The 14,445-nt window shown below is 37.7% G+C and overlaps 1 protein-coding gene across 2 annotated transcripts in view; it reads left to right on the plus strand.

Annotated features, from left to right (window-relative positions):
• The first annotated feature begins 330 nt into the window (after window positions 1–330).
• LOC100925055 (serine/threonine-protein kinase 10) overlaps window positions 331–14,445 on the plus strand; it is a 63,825-nt gene continuing 49,710 nt past the window's right edge. For both annotated transcript variants that reach the window (XM_031950948.1, XM_031950949.1), the window contains exon 1: window positions 331–1,065. In XM_031950948.1, coding sequence (XP_031806808.1) covers window positions 919–1,065 — 147 coding nt within the window. In that variant the 5' untranslated portion in view covers window positions 331–918. The remainder of the gene's footprint in view (window positions 1,066–14,445) is intronic.

The following is a 14,445-nucleotide window of genomic DNA, read 5'->3' on the forward strand; positions in this document are numbered from 1 at the left end:
ATATGACAGAAGTATCCATTTCTCACATTTGGAAAATAAGAGAAACCTGAATGTAGGTCATGTAGGAAATGTAGGTCAAGAACCTTGTATGTCACACTAGACCATTTGGATTTTATGCTATAGACAACTAGAAAGAGTTAAAACTATTCAGAGCAAGGGAAGAGCCAGGACCCTGCCACCAAAACTTCTGAAACTAGAAGGGAAGAATTCACTCTAAGTTTCTCCTTAAAACATCTGCCTTCTGTGTCAGCCATCTGTGAATATACATGTGTATCTCTCTTTCTCTCTTACTCACGTGTTCCTTCTGTCGACTCTTATCTGCAGTTCATTTCCTGTCTTAACAGCCCTCAGTGACCTACTGGCAAAAGAAACACCAAGTATTTGGGACCTGCCCCAGAAACCACTATGCCTGCCAACACCCCTCCTGCCCAGGTAGTGCCGATCCTGGGAGCCACAGGTCAGGGAGGAAAGGATCAGAGGGATGAGCTGTGAGGGATCTGGGATTGGTGTGAGAGGGACCTGAAGTCCACAAGTCCAGGATGAGAAGATGGGTTAAATCAACCTTGGGACTATATACTGCTCCACGGTTTATCTCCAGAGATGGGCTAGAACCTGAGGAAAGGGGAATTCACCTCAGGACCCTCCTAAGATGCCTATTAGCTTCTTCTCTTCCAAAATCTTCCAGGTTCTGAAGTTTCCTGGGTTGTAACCGGGCCAAGGTGCTAGATAATAAGGGACCAACTGGCCTCAGTGACTATTGCTTGCCCTGAAGTCTCTGGCTGCGGAATCTCTTTGAGACTGGGGATCTCTTCTCCTCCACCTCCCACCTGTACTTCAGTGGGGTATACAGTCATTTCAAGGCCTCCCTAGGAAGAAGACAGCATCCCAGTAGCAACTGCGAGGGATAAAGTACTCACCATGGCTTTCTTCCTGAGACTGCTCAGATTTGGGACTGAGAAAAAGAAAGGAAAGCATTACACCAACGTGAAACGAGATGTGAATCCTGAGGATGTGTGGGAACTTGTGGGAGAGCTGGGGGACGGAGCCTTTGGGAAAGTATTTAAGGTAAGCACTGGGACTAATTCTTGGGAGGGAGGCAGAAGATGCTTACTGATTTGACCCAGATGGAGACATACCTCAAAGGAAATCAGCTTCTCTGGGATGAAGTCTTGGAGATCTTAGTACTCTTGGGATGGGCCAGAAAGGCACAAGGGAGCAGGATCCTATGTCTTTTCCCACTAGAGGGGGGTGGGTAGGAAAAAACCTGATTTTTCTCTGTCTCATTTGCCCTTGGCTACCTGCTAGAAAAATCTTGCGTTAGGAACATAGGTTGGAAATTTTACTTTACAAAAATGAGTAATGAGGCACAAAGAAGATAATGACTTAGCCCGGATCACCAGTTAATAGGTATCAGATGGAATTTGAGCCTAGGACTTCCTGGTTGTCTATCCACTATGTCCTACATGTTGTCCTAAATAAAGGTACCTCACACAGATACTCAAAATAAAACTGGGAATTCCATGGCCCCCACTGCTGATATGTGACTTCCTAACTTCTTCCTGATTTCCTCATGTTTTTAGTGTTCCCCTATTTACTTTTATCCTTTTTTTTTTTTTTTTGCCTTGTTAATCTCATCCACATACAGCCTCTTCAACTGTTACCTTTCTGTGACTATTTCCCCACTTTTTATTTCCCACATTTCAAACTGTCAACTGGTCATTGCAGCTTAAATGTCCCACTGACTCTTCAAACACACCCAACAAAACTCACCATCTTTTACCTCGAATCACTCTCTCCTGACCTGGCCATCTCTAGTGACAGCACTAACTTCGTAGGTACCAGTGGTAGAAACATCACAGTCATGTCAGGTACAACCTATCTTCAAGTCCTATTGATGACTGTCTTTTTTTCTGATGTCACTTGAAAGTGTCTCCTTTCCATGCCCACTACCTGAATTTGTTTTCATTATTTCTCATCAGGACTAGGTCAGTAACCTCCTTATGGGCCTCCCTGCCTCCATTCTCTCCCCTTCTAATCCATATCTGCCATTACTCTATTAATCTTCCTAAAGCAGTATCCTTCTCTTCTTGCTCACAGTATCTCCCTATTGCCTACAAAGTACAAATTCCTTAATCTAGCATTCCAGATCTTCTGCAATTTGGCACTCCTGGTCTTTCTCCACTAGTTCTAATTCATTTCTATCTCTATTTTCTATCCTATCCTTAGACATAGCAAATGCTCCAGCCAAATTGGACTAAGTTGTTATTCTCCCAACACATCTGGCTCTTTCCCCCTTCACTTTGCCTGTGCCATTCCCTTTGCCCAGAGGAAGCTAATTAATCCCCCATTCCTTACTTCTTGGCTATCTTTCAAGGCTCAGATCAATTGCCACATTCTCCAGGAAGCCTTCCTTGGTCACTCCAATCAGAAGTGATTTCTCTTTGCCCTGGGAGGGAGGCTGAAGATGTTTGCTGATTTGACCCAGATGGATATGTATCTCAAAAAAAACCAGCTTCCTTTGGGAAGAAATCTTGGAGATCTTAGTACTCTTGGGATGGGCCAGAAGGACACAGGGGAGCAGGATCCTATATCTTTTCCCAATAGAGAGGGCTGGGTAGGAGAAACCCTGATTTGTATTTATTTGTCCCTCTTCTCTTATCCCCCTTAGAGGGCAGGGGCTGTATCTGATATTTTATCTCATACAAAGGAGGTTGATGTTTGTTTGCTTTTTAATGGATGGTGAATTAATGAATGAATCAACACTGCGTGAATGTCTTCTGCAATAATAATAGCTTTATAAATTGCAAAGTGCCTGGCCTTGTAAATAGAGAGCTGAACTCAGGCAAGAAAGTCTAGATTCAAGTCTGGCCTCTCAAACCCAATACTAAGTGACCCAAAAAGGCATTTTCCTTCTCCCCAGACAATTCTAAGATTGTAAATTACCCAGCAACCATGATAGAGCAAGTTCCTCACCCAGACTTTCCTACTCTGATGTAATTTCAGATAAGACTTAAAAGAAAATCCCTTTGCATAGATTATCTCATTGGAACCTCAGAGCCACCTTGTGGGGTCACTTTTATCTATGGGTATGATTAACTGCACTTCACACCTGAAGAAAATTAACCTCAGAGAGGTTAAATCTCTTGCCTGGGGTCACCCAGCTGTCAGCGCTTTCTCACAAATTCAGCCCTCTGTCTACTGTAGGACACTGCTAGACTGATGCTATCAAAACAGGAGAGTGATCTCTTCAAGCTCTGATTAAATTAGTGTGACCTTGGGCACACATTTCTCTCTGTATTTCATTTTCCTCATCTGAAAATGAGTGGGAGTGATTAGCTGACCCATAAGGTCCCTTCAAGCTGAAACTCTTGATGAGTTTGGAAGGGGCCTGAGCCCCTTTTCTAGGGCCCTGTTATCTGAGGCTCAAAACAATGATACACCAGCCTTCGGTTTCCTGTTTATGGCTCTTGTTATTATGAAGTGTGGTTTCAACGACGAAAAAAAAAGGTCTCACAAAAGCAAAGCTTGTGGAGAAGGGCTTATTTTTGTCCCTTGTACATTTACAATTTTTTTTCTGGACACCCACTTAGGCAACGTGCTTATTTTAATTGCTCAAAGAGTAATTGTGGAGAAGGGGAAGGTTTTCAGATGAGATGGAACAGAGTCTACACTACCAAGTGGGCATCTGAGGCCACCCAGCACAACGCATTTTGCTGACCTGAACCAAAGGCAGCTTGCTTATATGAACTTTCCACCTTTCGACGCTTTATACACTTTTTACAGCAACAGCCTGGTTCTTGCTGGGAAGTCCACTGACCAGATGGAGCTACCGAAAAGAATTCTGTTCACAACTGCCTCTGTTTCCTGTGTGCCCACAGTAGACTGTGAGGTTCTTAAGAGCAGGGAGTGGTTTTTGACTTTCTTTGTATTCCCAGCAATTAGTACAGCATAATAAAACTGATGTCTATTTTTGACTTCAGTTAATTAGCAGTTAAAAGTTCACCTCTACTTGTTGAAAAAACACAATTCAAACCTATGTAGGCAAGAACTGTAGTATTTATGGTATAAACTGTGGTACAGTGAATGCATGATACAGTGGACGATGTGCTGGGGCAGAGAGATATAAACAGTTAATATAATCCTCACCCTCAAGAAGCTCACAGTCTAATAAGGATGACAAATGTACACAAATATAGAAAATGATAAATAAAAGAATTGCATAAAATGAAGTGAAATCAGATGAAATAAGAGATCGATTCCTTCTGCGAGGATCAGGGAAGGCTTCACAGAGGAGGCATCATTTTGAGTTGAGACATGAAAGAAAGATCGGTTCAAACTGAGGCGAGTAGAAACTAGTTTAATTTTAAAGTGGAGAGTTTAATAAGCCAGCTGACTGCATGGGAATATGTTTCCATAGCATACAGTGTAGAGAAACTGAGGTGTAGAATTTATATAGTGTTTTAACTAACTAGAGTTTACAAGAAAGATACAGAAACCAGACATGCAATTAGCTTGCTACTTTAACTAACATCTTGCAGCTGTTGTCATCTTTAGGAAGATACTTCAAAGAGCCAGGAGACAAATATGAACCTGGTACTAATAAGATGGGGACTATAACTCAGGCCCAGGAGATAAGGGAAGTTAGGTCTCTTCTGATATGATAGGGAATATAATTCTAGGGAAGGACAAGCTTGTTAAGATATAAAAACATAATTGGAATATGGGGAATAACTTAGGTTAGGACATCTTGGGCAGGGATTGAGTCAAGGAAGGCACTACCTGGACAATGGTTTTCTTTGCTATCCTTCATTGTGTCAAAATAGTATGTGAGGGGGACCAGATCCTCAAGGCTTAGGGTTTTATCCAAACTCAGTTTTTTCCTGACCTGATTGCAAGAAAAAAGGAGGCTATGGCCTGTTATCCAGGGCCTAACAAAATATGGGACAGAAATGGGGTATATGGTGGACTTGGCAGACAAAGGCACATGTGTGAGCAAATGAATAGAGAAGGAAAAATTCAGGAAATGTTTGGGGCTCTGAGACTCATACAAACGTATTTTTAGAAATGATAAGGACTTGGACATCATTTAGGCAAACTCCTATATTTTATAGATAAAGAAGGCAAGAATCAGAGAAGTAAGTAAGCAGCCCAAGAACAGCTCAACAGGAACATACAGAGGGAATAGTGGCCAAAAAATTAGAAAAGTAGAGTCGAGTCTGATTGTGAAGGATCTTGAATGCCAGCCAAAAAGGTAGAGACTTCATTTGATTTAATTGGACCAAAGTTTAATTGAAACTTTGGACTTCAATCTAATGAGTGATATGAAGTCATAGCAAGTCATAATGGAGTCTTCAGATTTTATAGATCATTAGGGATATATTACCAGTTTTACTGCAATCTTCGGTATGAATGAAGAGCTTATTAGAAATAAATCAAGTACCAACCCAACTTGTAGACCAACCAACTTGTATTCCCTTTCTCAAATCATCTCCATAGCATTCTGTTCCTTCCACAACATCCTTGCTGCCATCTCTAGATTGAATGACAAATCGTGTGATGTTTTTTTTTTGACATAATTGAAACATGTTGGATTTCCTTTGGTAGAAGTCTGAAATTCAGCAGCCAAATGTGACATATTGGGGATAAGGAATGACTGATCAGGCTTAGCATGTTAACCTACCCAACCAAGATAATTGCATTTTAAACACAATGATGGCTTAAATCATGTGGACTTTGGCTTTAAGAGGAAGTTTCCACTCCATGATTTCATTTGCTCCTCATAATTGCTCCAAGAGTGAAGAGGAGATACTCTAGGTATTGCTTATGTCATTTTCAAATGGGAAAGGCTAGAGCCAAGAAAGTTTGAGTTATTCCTCTAGAGTTGTTAAGTCAATAAATTAGTTGTGTAGCATTTATTAAACACCTACTATGTGCCAGGTACTGTGATAACTGCTGCAGAAACAAAGAATAGCAAAAATAACAATAATCCTTGTTCTCAAGGAGCTGATAGAGGAGAAAACATGCAGTTACATACAAACAAGATATATACAGAATTAGCTGGATAAACTCCCTCACAGAGAGGACACTAAGATTAAAGAGTAAATGCCCAGAGGTGAGAGGAACAGCAAGACCACTGCACTGGATTGCAATGTGTGTAAAGGAGAGTAAAGTATAAGAAAACTGGAAAGTTAAGAATGGGCCAGATTACAAAGTCCTTAAATAGCCAAACAAGGGATTTTTTATTTGGTCCTGGGGGTGACTGGGAACCACAGGAGTTTATTGTATGAGGGAGTAACATGAGATCTAATAACTGTTGCTTAATAACAGCAATGTAGTCTAATTGCAACAGCTGAGTTCAGGTCCTCATCCCCTGGACTATAGCAGTAACATCCTAGTTGGTTTGTCTATGTCCTGATGTAACATGACTCGTGGGTTAGTCCTTCTACTGGGGTCTTGAATATCACCCCTTGATCCTCAGGGCAATCTAGCCTAGGTCCCTTGTGGATGACTTTCTCAAAGTTGGGGACTCCATTCTCTAAACCGAGAACACACAAGAATGGATGAACAAAAAATACCAAACCTAGGATCCATTTCTCTGGATTAGATGGAAGAAAATCTCATAATTCTTTCTCTTAGAGCAAAGTCTCTCACTGAAATCCTTCATACTACCTGAGGCCGGCTGAAGACACTAAAATGAAGAGATGGCTAAAGCTAACTCGAGCTTTTTTGAAGATGCTGACGATGCTGCTGATCAAAAAAGGTTCTTCCTAACCATGTGGCTTGCTAAATGACTTGCATGGGGTCACACAACTATAATGTCTGAGGTCAGATTTAAACTCAGAAAGGAGAGACTTCCTGACTCTGCACCAATTAGATGTCCTATCATATAGATATGTGTGTGCGTGTTTGTTGTTCACTCATCCTATCATTTTTAATTCTTCATGACCCTATGGACCATCACATGCCAGGTCCTTCTATTTATCCTCCATCATCCCCTAACAGCTATTCAGGCTCATTTTTGTGGCTTACATGACACTATCCATTTCTCTCTCCTGCCATTCTCTTCCTTTGCTTTCAATTTTTCCCAACATCAGGGTTTTTTCCAATGAGTTTTGTCTTCTCGAAATATTTAAGCTTCCACTTCTTATTTGTCCATTTAATGAATAGTCTGAATTAATTTCTTTTAAAGTAGTGACTTATTTGAGCTATAAGGAACTCTCAGCAGTCTTCCCCAGCACTATAATTCCAAAGCATTGGTTCTGCAGCACTCAGATTTCCTTATAGTCTAACTCTCATAACCATAGATTACTAATGGAAAAACCATAGCTTTGACTATGTGAACTTTGGTTACCAAGGTTATATCTCTGCTTCTTAGAAGACTGTCCGATATGGCATAGCTTTGCTTCCAAGGAGCATGTTTTAGTTTACCATGTGCAGTGATCTTTGAGCTTAAGAATATAAAATCTGACCCTGCTTCCATTTCTTCTCCATCTATTTGCCAGGAGGGTAATGGGTCCCGTTACCAAGATCTTACTTTTTTTGCTGTTAAGCTTCAAGTCAGATTATTCATTCTCCTCTTTCACTCTCACCAAGAGGCTTCTTAGCCCTCTTCTCTTTCTGCTATCAGAGTGATCTTATCTGCATATCTGAGATCATTGATATTTCTCCCAGCATTCTTAATTCTAGCTTTAGATTCATCCAGCTTGTCATTTTATACAATGTACTCTGTATGTAAGTTATAAATAAGGTGATGATATAGAACCTTGTCAAACATACTCCCTTCCCAATTTTATTTTATTTTATTTTTTTACTGAGACAACTGGGATTAAGTGACTTGCCCAGGGTCACAAAGCCAGGAAGTGTTAAGTATCTGAGGCCAGCTTTGAACTCAGGTCCTCAGGGCTGGAGCTCTATCCACTACACCAGCTGGCTACCCCTGCCTTCCCAATTTTAAATTATAAATCAGTTGTTCCATGTTTAGTTCTAACTGTTATTTCTTGGTCTGTATACAGGTTTCTCAAGAGATAAGTAACATGATCTGGTATTCCCATCTTTTTTCACAGTTTGCCACATTTTGACATGATCTACACAGCCAAAGGCTTTAGTATAATCAATGAAACAGAAGTAAATCTTTTTCTGAAACTCGGTTGCTTTCTTCATAATCGTGCAAATATTGGTAATTTGGTCTCTAGTTCCTCTGCCTCTTTAAAACCGTCCTCTTCTTTAAAAACCTGTGCTCTTCTGATAATTCTTAGTTCACATATTGCTGAAGCCCAGCTTACTGAATCTTAAACATAACTTTGCTGATATGCCTGATATAAAGCCTGATAAAACAGCTATTTTGCTTACAATTGTTTGGTGATTTGAACATTCCTTAGCATTGCCCTTTTTCAGGATGGGAAGTAAACTGATCTTTTCAAATCCGGTAGCCACTATTGAGTTTTCCAAATTTATTGCCATGTTGAGTGCAGAATTTTAACAAAAACATCTTTCAGGATTTTAAGTAGCTCAACTGTAATTCTATTACCTCCACTAGCCTTATGTGTAGCAATGTGTACTGAGGTTCAGGGTGACTTCATTCTCCAGAATTTATGGCTCTACAGCAGCAACCATATCATTGTCATTATCAATTATTTAAGCTCTTGCAGAATTCTTTTGTGTATTCTTGCCACTTCTTAATCTCTTCTGTTTTCTACCTCTTCCTAAGTCCCTACCATTTCCGTTTTTATCACGCCTATTTTTGATTGAAACATTGCCTTGATATCTCTAATGATCTTGAAAAGGTCTATCTTTCCCTTTCTATTATTTTCTTTTATTTCTTTGCATTAGTCATTTGAGAAAACCTTATTTCTCCTTGCTATTCTATGGAATTCTACATTAAGTTGGGTATATCTTTCCCTTTCTCCTTTTTACTTTCCTTCTTTCCTTAGCTATTTATAAAGCCTGATAAGACAGTCATTTTGCACTCTTGCTCTTTCTTTTATTTGGGATTTTTGTTGTTGTTGTTGCTGCCTCCTATACAATATTATGAATCTCTCTCTGTCCATAGTTACAGGCATTCTATATACCAGACATAATCCCTTAAATCTATTCATAATTTCATTTCATATTCATAAGAGATGTTGTTTAGGTAATATCTGTATGGTCTGACACTTTTCTCTATTTTCTTCAATTTATGTCTGGATTTTGCCATGAACCCACAACCAGCTCCAAGTCTTAACTGACTGTATAAAGCCTATACATCTTTGGTTGCAAAGTACATAATCAATATGATTTTTATATTGGTCATCTAGTTTGATGTGCTTTTGGAGAGTCTCTCCTTTTGGATTGTTGAAAAAGAGTGAGTTCTCTTAACAAAACCCTTATCAGTTTTTGCCCTGCTTTATTTTGTACTCCAAACTAGTTTGTTATTCTAGTTATCTTTTGATTTACTATGTTATCCTTCTAATCCCCGATGATGAATGTCACATTTTTTGATATTATTTATTTTTTTAAAATATTTTATTTTTCCAATTACATGTAAAATAATTTTTACCTTACAAATTCTCTCCTTTTCACCCCTCCCCAAGACAGCAAGCATTTTGATAGAGGTTAGATATGTGCAGTCATGCAAAACCTATTTCCATATTAGTCATGTTGTAAAAGAAAACAGACAAAAAAAACCCACACAACTTAAAAAAAATATATATGCCTCAATCTGCATCCAGACTCCATTTCGTGTTATTCTGGAAGATGTTGTAAATCTTCATAGAACTGAACAACTTTGGTCTCTTTAACATCAGTTATTGGTATATAGACTTGTGTCACAATGATGTTAAATGGTTTGTCTTAGATTGAAATAGATATCATTCTGTCATTTTTGAGATCATGCCCCAGCATTATTTTCCTTACCTTCTTATTGAGTAAGGGGGCTATTCTGTTTCTTCTACGGTATTCTTGCCCACAGACCTATATGTAATGATCACCCCATCAAATTCAACTATTCCAATTTATTTAAGTTCACTCATACCCAAGAAGTTAGTGTTTAATCTTTCTATCTCTGACAATATTGACCTTTACAGAATCAGCCTTTCATTTTGTTACCACACACACCCACATCAGAGCTTCCTTTCTGCTGTGACCCTACCATTTCATTCTTTCTGAAGTTACTTGGAGTTGTCCTATGTCCTTTTCTAGTAGCATACTGGAAACCTTTCAACTTGAGGGAATCATCCACCATCATCTCTTTTATCATTTTAATACTGTCCATAGGATTTTCATGGCAAAGACACTTGAGTGATTTGCCATTTCCTTCTCTGATAATTCATTTTTTGTCAGAACTCTCCCCTATGCCTTGTCTGTCTTGGGTAACCCTGCACAAAATAGTTCATAGTTTTCTTAAGCTACACAAGCCCCTTTGCCATGACAAGAACAAGGTAGTGATCTAGAAGGTGAACATGTATGTGTATATATATATATATATATATATATATATATATATATATATATATACATATGAAATATTGAATGAATTTCCTTGTTATCCACCTCATGTTAGCCTTATGCTAAGAATTAAGGACTTGATAAGGAAATAAGCTCAGATAAGAAGACTCTCATCTGTAATAAATTTATTTAATTAGATTAGACTTCTAACACAAAAGAAAACTAATCATTTCTTTTAATATAAGAAAACCATCACTAATTTTACATTAGAGCAGCCATTTGTTTGATTTAATAAGACACAAAAGTAAGAAATAAAAAAGACAAAAATACCCTCTAAGTTACTCAGAAAACACTGGTCTTTATATCATGAATGATTTTTGCAAGAAGGAAGTTGGAAGATATAGGACTTGATTAGCACCAAAGAGGATTTTTAAAAAATTAAACTGACTGTATATTAACTAACAGGAAATAACCAGGAACTAATGTGGAAGGTATTACACCAGATGCCTCTGTATGATCAGATCATTGCCTGGTTAGAGGTAAGATCAAAATGAGTGTTACATTAAAGGAATTGATAAACATGAGAAAGCAAAGTGTTCAATCTCAACTGCTGTATCCAAACCTCTTTAAACAAGCTGTTGACTGAAGAAAAAAAAAGGGAACTGCAAGTTAAAACATTGATAAAGATAAATTTAATCAAGGAAGTCAGAGAGCCAAGAAACTACTTTAACCAACAAACATTTCTTCCCTTTGCCAAGTTTAAGAATTTTGGCAACCAAGGATAAAGTTAATTTAAAATATTAATTCATTTGCAAAACATTATAGAGGACTACATCAAAAGCTTACAAACAGTATCATTTTACAAACCAGAAAAAAATAGTGTAATGGAAAATGAGGTTGGGAAAAAATTAACATGAGAGCCAATTAAATTAGAATATTCCAACATCTGTAGCTATTTGTAGGAAGGAAAACAAAGAGATGAACTGGACTAGTTTTCTGAGATTTCTGTGTTGATTTATTTCTGTTAATGTCAGTGAAACCAACATATTTGTATCCTAATATACTATACATCAGCATTCAGCATTGTATACCCTGATCCTTCACTTCAGTCATGACACTCCTAAAAGTTACCCCCAGGATCAAAGCATGCTTTGGATCAGCATCACTCAAAAATCATAATTCTCAAGCCTTTACTGACTTTTTTTTTACTGGAACAACCAAAAGACTCATTTATTTGCAGCAAAATACTTTTAATTAAATAGCACAGTAAAATATATGAGAAGGAGAATTTCTTCTATATATATCCTCTAACCATTCTTCTTCAGCAAAGAGATTTTCCTCTTTAATTTCAGTCCCTATGTTTTGTTGCCTCTTTGTACCAAGACAGAGGCACCCAGAGTCTTAAAGGCAGTTGCATTAATTCTCAAATAGCCTGCTTAACAAAGAAAAAACATAATTAGGAAAAATCCTTTTTCCTCTTCCAATCCTCTATCATAAAGCAAACTTTTTTTTTTTACTGGATTGTACAGGGGCTTGAGAGTTTCTATCTAACGCTATATTTCCATCACAGGATTCAACAATTCAATGGATTTTGTAGTAAATTACAGGTTTCAATATCTTTCTCCAGGAGAGAATGAAAACATTTATAGAGTAGAACTGGAGATGATTTAATGTATGAGGTAATTTTACTCATAATTTTGTTAAGATCGAATACGAAAATGTCCATTAAAGAAAATTAACTTTAACAAGAATACTATACTTCAACAACTGTCAGAAAGAAACAGAGACAGAAGGAGGCATAAACAGAAAGACAAAAATAGAAAGATAGAAACATAGAGGGAGACAAACAGAAGGAGAAAGGCGGAGTCAGAAAGGAAGAAAGAAGAAAGACAAAGAAAGAAAATGAAAGATGAGAGAAAAAGGAGGGAAGAAGAAAAAGAAGAGAAGGAAAGGAAGGGAAAGAGTGAAAGAAATCATGTATTTTGTATAAAGACAACTCATTTCAATAAGAAGAAATACCATAGGATTCTACTTTGAACAATTTAGAAGATTTTTTAAATGTATAGACCATTATTATTTGAAAACATAGATTTGAGCTAAATATTTAGCAGCAATACATATTAGTTATAGATAATTCAATTCAAAAATATTTATTTCATGCCTTTTTGTGCAAGGATTGAAATAATGGTTTCTAGTAATGATAAGTACATAGGAATTTTTCCTACTGCTCATTCCAGGACAAATACAATGAACTCCAAGAATTATTCTGCTTCTATAGCAGATAATATGAAATGATCTTTTCATGTCAAGATTCCTGAACATGGGTGGAAGGATGAGGTAGTGTGAATAATGAGTAAGAGAGCATTAAACATACTCCTTGCTTTTGTCCCATCCATCTCTTCCACAGAGAAACACATGATCTAAGAAATTCTCCAATAGCTCTGTTACATCCCCAAAATAGAAAGGTCCAAATGGAAGATGATTTCCTTTATATTCCAGATAATAAAGTTTCTCAGGTATTCTTGTTTTCAGATGACATTGTACTGATTTCATTGAGCCCCAAAATGCTGATCGACCTCTTCAAAACTATCCATGGACACTCAAAAGAGAATGGCCTAAAAAATCTCACAAGAAAAACCAAGTGAAAAAGTTTAGCATATGCAATTGGATGGGCAACCTGTTGAGTTAGTCTATTAGTTTTGGGGGTTTTTGTTGAAAGACAGAGTAGTTGAACAATGATGTGGGCTCAGAACTGAATAAGAGGAAAGTTGACTACTTATTTGGGGGGATGTGCAATTATTTCAATAATACCAGACTGCTCCCTGCTGTTAAAGTCCATTGGCATTATAAGGCTATGAATCATACCATATCATCATCTCAAAAGAATCAAAACTATAAATAACCCAAAGGGAAGAAGTAGGCTGCTATATATTACCAACAAGGACTTGTATGCAAGAAAAGGCATAGGAAAAATATGTATGGTTATATATCACTAGAACACAAGTGAGGTGGTCAAATGGGGAGAATGAGCAATGAAAGTTGAGTGTTGAACTAGTTCTTACAAAATATATTCCACAAAGCTGCTAAAGTGACTTCCCCAAAATGCAAATCTAACCATGTAATTTTCTACCCTAACCTGCCTCAACTCAATAACCTTCAGTGGCTCCCTATTACCTCAAATATATAATTCTCCATTTGTCACTTAAAGTCCTTTACAACCTAGCCTCTTCCTACCTTTATAAGCTTTTCTATTCTTTCCTCCCCTCAATGATATTCTCAATTCTAGAAACTACAGCCTACTTGCAACATGTGGCTCACACATGATTTTCTATTTTTTGTCTGAGTTTTTTCACTGATTGTCTCCCATGTCTGGAATGTTCTGCCTCCTTACCTCTTTGTCTCCTGCCTTACCTTTTGTTGTTGTTCAGCCAAATGACATCAGTCATGGCCAACACGTCTTGTCCCATTTGGGGTTTTCTTGGGAGAGATACTGGAGTGGTTTGTCATTTCCTGTTCCAGTTAATTTTACAGATGAGGAAACTGAGGCAAACAGGGTGAATGGCTTACCCAGGGACAGACAAGTAATTAATATCTCAGTCATAGCACGCTTATCCACTGCACTCCCAGTTACTCCTAGCTTCTGTAGATTCCTTTAAGATTCAGCTCAAATCCTACTTTTTACAGGAAGCTTTTCTTTTTTAAATTGATTTTAAAAGCTTTTCTTATTTTTAAAACATATGTCTAGATAATTTTCAGCACTCACCCTTGCAAAACCTTGTGTGCCAAATTTTTTTCTCCCTTCCTTGCCTCCATTCCCTCCCTTAAATGACAAATAATTCAATATATGTTAGTTAAGCATGTGCAGTTCTGCTATACATATTTCTACAATCATCATGCTTCACAAGAAAAATCAGATCAAGAAGGAAAAAAAGGAAAAGGAAAACAAAATGCAAGCAAACAACAACAAAAAAGAGTGAAAACATTATGTTGTAATACACATTCTGTCCCCACAATCCTCTCTCT

Source organism: Sarcophilus harrisii, chromosome 2 (assembly GCF_902635505.1).
Source record: "Sarcophilus harrisii chromosome 2, mSarHar1.11, whole genome shotgun sequence".
Taxonomy (NCBI): Eukaryota; Metazoa; Chordata; class Mammalia; order Dasyuromorphia; family Dasyuridae; genus Sarcophilus; species Sarcophilus harrisii.